The sequence below is a fragment of the Sinocyclocheilus rhinocerous genome, unplaced genomic scaffold (genome assembly GCF_001515625.1).
Source record: "Sinocyclocheilus rhinocerous isolate Xijiao unplaced genomic scaffold, SAMN03320098_v1.1 scaffold973, whole genome shotgun sequence".
NCBI classification, from domain to species: domain Eukaryota; kingdom Metazoa; phylum Chordata; class Actinopteri; order Cypriniformes; family Cyprinidae; genus Sinocyclocheilus; species Sinocyclocheilus rhinocerous.
Genome location: NW_015624552.1, coordinates 10,631 through 14,403, shown reverse-complemented (window position 1 = coordinate 14,403; position 3,773 = coordinate 10,631). Strand labels below are relative to the sequence as shown.

General features: G+C 42.4%; 1 protein-coding gene across 1 annotated transcript in view; it reads right to left on the bottom strand.

The window, feature by feature from the left end:
- LOC107742311 (AT-rich interactive domain-containing protein 1B-like) overlaps nucleotides 1-1,444 on the bottom strand; it is a 105,041-nt gene extending 103,597 nt beyond the window's left edge. Inside the window, exon 1 of the mRNA XM_016555237.1 lies at nucleotides 37-1,444. Within this exon, the coding sequence (XP_016410723.1) occupies nucleotides 37-1,038 (1,002 nt within the window). The 5' untranslated portion in view covers nucleotides 1,039-1,444. The remainder of the gene's footprint in view (nucleotides 1-36) is intronic.
- Between the last annotated feature and the right edge of the window lie 2,329 nt (nucleotides 1,445-3,773).

The window sequence follows — 3,773 nt, the reverse complement described above, 5'->3', positions numbered from 1 at the left end:
ACACACACACACACACCCGCACGCTTAAACGTTCACCTGAGCTCTGCTGTTCCCGTTATTCCCAGGGCTCAAGGCCGGGTGGTTTCTTTGTTGTGCTCCCCAGCCGTGGCTGGCAGCGGGGCTGTACGGGGAGCTCAAGTCTTTGCCCAGACCCATGCCGGACTGCTGTTGCTGCTGCGGTGGGTTGCTGTAGTCTTGATAACCGCTGCCATATCCGCGCATCATCGGACTCGGAGATGTCAGAAGCTGGTTTAGGGTGGGTGTAGCTCCAGAAGGGTGCAGTTGGTTTTGTCCGGGAAACCTCTGAAAGCCCCCAACATTGGCACCGGGAGCTGGGGTAGTAGAGGCTATAGCAGCCTTGCCATGACTAGCAGCAGCGGCGGTAGGCGAATTGTTACCTGGGCCCATCATGTTCCCCTGCCGCGACGGGCTCATCATACCGTATCCAGCGCCACCGTACCCCGGCCGGTAGTTGGTATAGTGGTTGTACGGATTATTATGGTACCCTTCGTGGGAGTTTTGCACTTGATCCATGTTGCCCTGTGCTTGATGCATTAAAGCCGTCCTAGGGCTTTGTTGTCCGCCATGTTGATCAAAACAAGGCCCTCCTCTTCCATTCCCGTAATAATGATTAAACTCAGAAACTGAGCTGTTCCCGCTTTGGGACGCGCTGCCGCCGCTGTTGCTGTTGTTGTTGTTGTTGTTGCTCGTTGGTCCAAAGTTGGAGTGCTCGTACCTGCTGCCCATCCGATCCCCCCCGGTTTTGGACGAGCGATCCTCCTCGTCGCTTGTGTTCAGCAAACGCGGATGGCAATCGACCTGCGTCTCCAGAGCGTTTTCTTTCCCTCCATGCTGTCGATTCCCCGAATCTCCGCGCACGGGTGTCGGGTTGATGTTGTTGTGGTGGTGGACGGCTCGCTGCTGATGGAATGATGCTTGCGACTGTTGCTGTGGAGGTGTGCGATGATGAGGCGAAGGAGGGGGATCTCCGCTTCCAACATTTTTCACTTGATGATTCGCGACCAGACCCGTTTCCATACTCGAAATCGCGGTTAAATGAGCAGAAAAGACTGTGGGTTGATTCTCAGCGTCCGTGTTTTCGCAGAGACTGTAGACGCATGCTGATGCCCATCTACATTATTCGTTGAGGCAGCGCTGTACCCATGCACAGCCCCGCATCACACCGATTCCTCCTCATTCTCACCATTAGATTTTGGATGGAGCCCTTGCCACCGCTGTCCTGTCAAGGGATGGCTGTGTGCTGCATGAGCACGAGCTGTGAAAACAATTACTGAGGCGTTGAAACTGAGAAAAAAAAATCTGCTAAAATACGCGTTTAACTTGTGGTGTTTCGGGGGGAGCATATAGGCGTTCATATATTTTCACATATTCAAAAGTTTATTTTTAATACCAAACTTCCGAGCAATGGCGCTATAAATGTGCATAAGACCCCTTCCAGAGCCCCTTTGCTCCAGGCAGCATGGCATTATCAAGCATCTCCTCCTGCTCTCCACTGCTCTGCGCTGAGTCTGCTGGAAAAGCCGGACCGGATGTTTCGGGATTTCTGTATTTACATTGTTAATCCATCTCATTTTAAATGGTTAATGGATTAAACTATAGCTAGTGATCCTATACGTTCGTTACACTGCAAAGGCGGCGCGGAAGCTGCATCTGACGTGGCTTATTTTCCACAAAACGGTGCATTTAGTTTTTAATGCTGTAGAGAGGCGTCAAATGCATTAGAAATAATGTTAAGGAATTAATGTTGTGTAATTATGAATACAGAAACATTATGAATGCAAATATGAAATATAAAATAAAATTATGGAATTTTAAAACGTATGCACTTTCAAAAAAACGGTACAAAAGTTGGGCCGTACCTTTTCTAACAGGTAACTTTTTCTACCTTATTAACCCTTAAGGGTGCATGTAAGTAATTTAAAGTTATAAAACGGATAGTTCCGGTCCTTGATTCTGATTGGCTGAGCCACGTTCGAAGCTGTTGTAAATTACACTACAAACACACACCTTTGTTTACGTTTGTCTGCTGCTTGGCAACCACTTTGCGTTTTAAATGGCACCAGCATCTAATTTCATGCATTAACCAATTCTGTTACTTGCAGATTTTGTACCTCACCATCGACAATACATACAGGAGGCTTGCAACGATTTGTTGGAATATTGCTTAAACTGCTGCATGTCTAAAATGACACCTTCTAATGGGGTGATATGTGTATGGTGGAGAGGTAGGCCTGCTCTGGGGATGGCTCGGCCTGTTCAGCATGAGCAGGATGTGAAAGGACCTCCCCCAGTAGCAGTGGCAGCAGCTCAAGCACAGAAACTGGGTCAGACAAAAAACAAAAAAGCAGTCAGTAAATTTCTGGAATATTTCCGAAATTTACTGGAAATTTTCCACCTTTTTGCAACCCTAACTAAAATAAGTAAAACTAAAACTGAAATAACAGAAACTGGGACAAAAAAAAAAAAAAAAAAACACTCAGGCAGTCAGGCTTAGCTCCAGAGTGATGCTGTGACACTGCAAGCGTTTTCTCCACAATAGAAAAGCAACACCTTCTAATACAAAGGTAGAAAACGACAGAAAGTCTCACGCTTTCAAGGTCAAGCAAATGATGGACTGAATTATTCAGAACGGACTGGAGACAGCCATGCCTTAGCAATTAGTTTTACTATTACTATTTATGATAAAATTGTGGATTATGTATGCAAACAGACATGGCAAATCTTGTCATGGCAGCTTAAATTAAAAAGGTGGGTTTAAAAGACGTAAATTTCAGTTATATTATCAATTTGGCTACACAAGTTTATAATATCCTTATCCCTAGAGTAAAATTTGTATATGTATATAATGTTAATAATATCTATATGATGATTTTATATGGTATTATATGTAGCAACATGTACATGACATTTTCAAAAATGTATTACACATACATAAACATACATATTTGTCTGGGCTAGATATACAGTATATGCTAGTATATAAAATTGTTCCCATTTCTAATAGCTATCATGTATGTTTTTACTTAAAATTACAATATATTTCATAAATGGAAATGTATATTGCATTTGTGTATGGGCTGAACTGACTTGAGCTGAATAATGGCACTAATGTCTTTTTAGAGCTGCTTCACAGCTACAATTCTATTCAATTCACTTTTGAATAATATAATACTGTTATTTTCTTGTTTATTACTGTTCAAAACAATCTGTATTGACTTGACCTTTAAAATGGCATATTTTAGTAATAGTATTTTATTTAGTGCAATGGTCCTCTGTAATTCAAGTCTTTTAAAGCACTGTGATAGCTTTTTGCAAGGAACAGATATAATTCTTCCAAAACATTAACCTCCACAGTATCTCTAAAGTATGGTTGGGGTGATTCAATAACATTTGGTCACAGGATAAACAAAAACCAATGGCGTTTGATGCCACCTACACTACAATTGCAAAAATTGTTTCTTATGACATATGACATATATCTGACATAAAGTCACTCCCCCCGTATCTCTTGCTCCAAATTAAAGCACTTCTCCGTGAAAACATTTTAGTGACGAAATTGCCCATCTTTTGCTGCTAATCACTTATTATATTTATTTTAATAAATTATGTAGACTATATGACTATTATATCATTAATGCATTACACTATGCATTACACACATTGTCACATTTCCGTCACACGCTTGAGGTATTCGGTCAATCACAACGCACTGGATAGCTGGCTAATCAGAGCACACCTCGCTTTTCAGACCG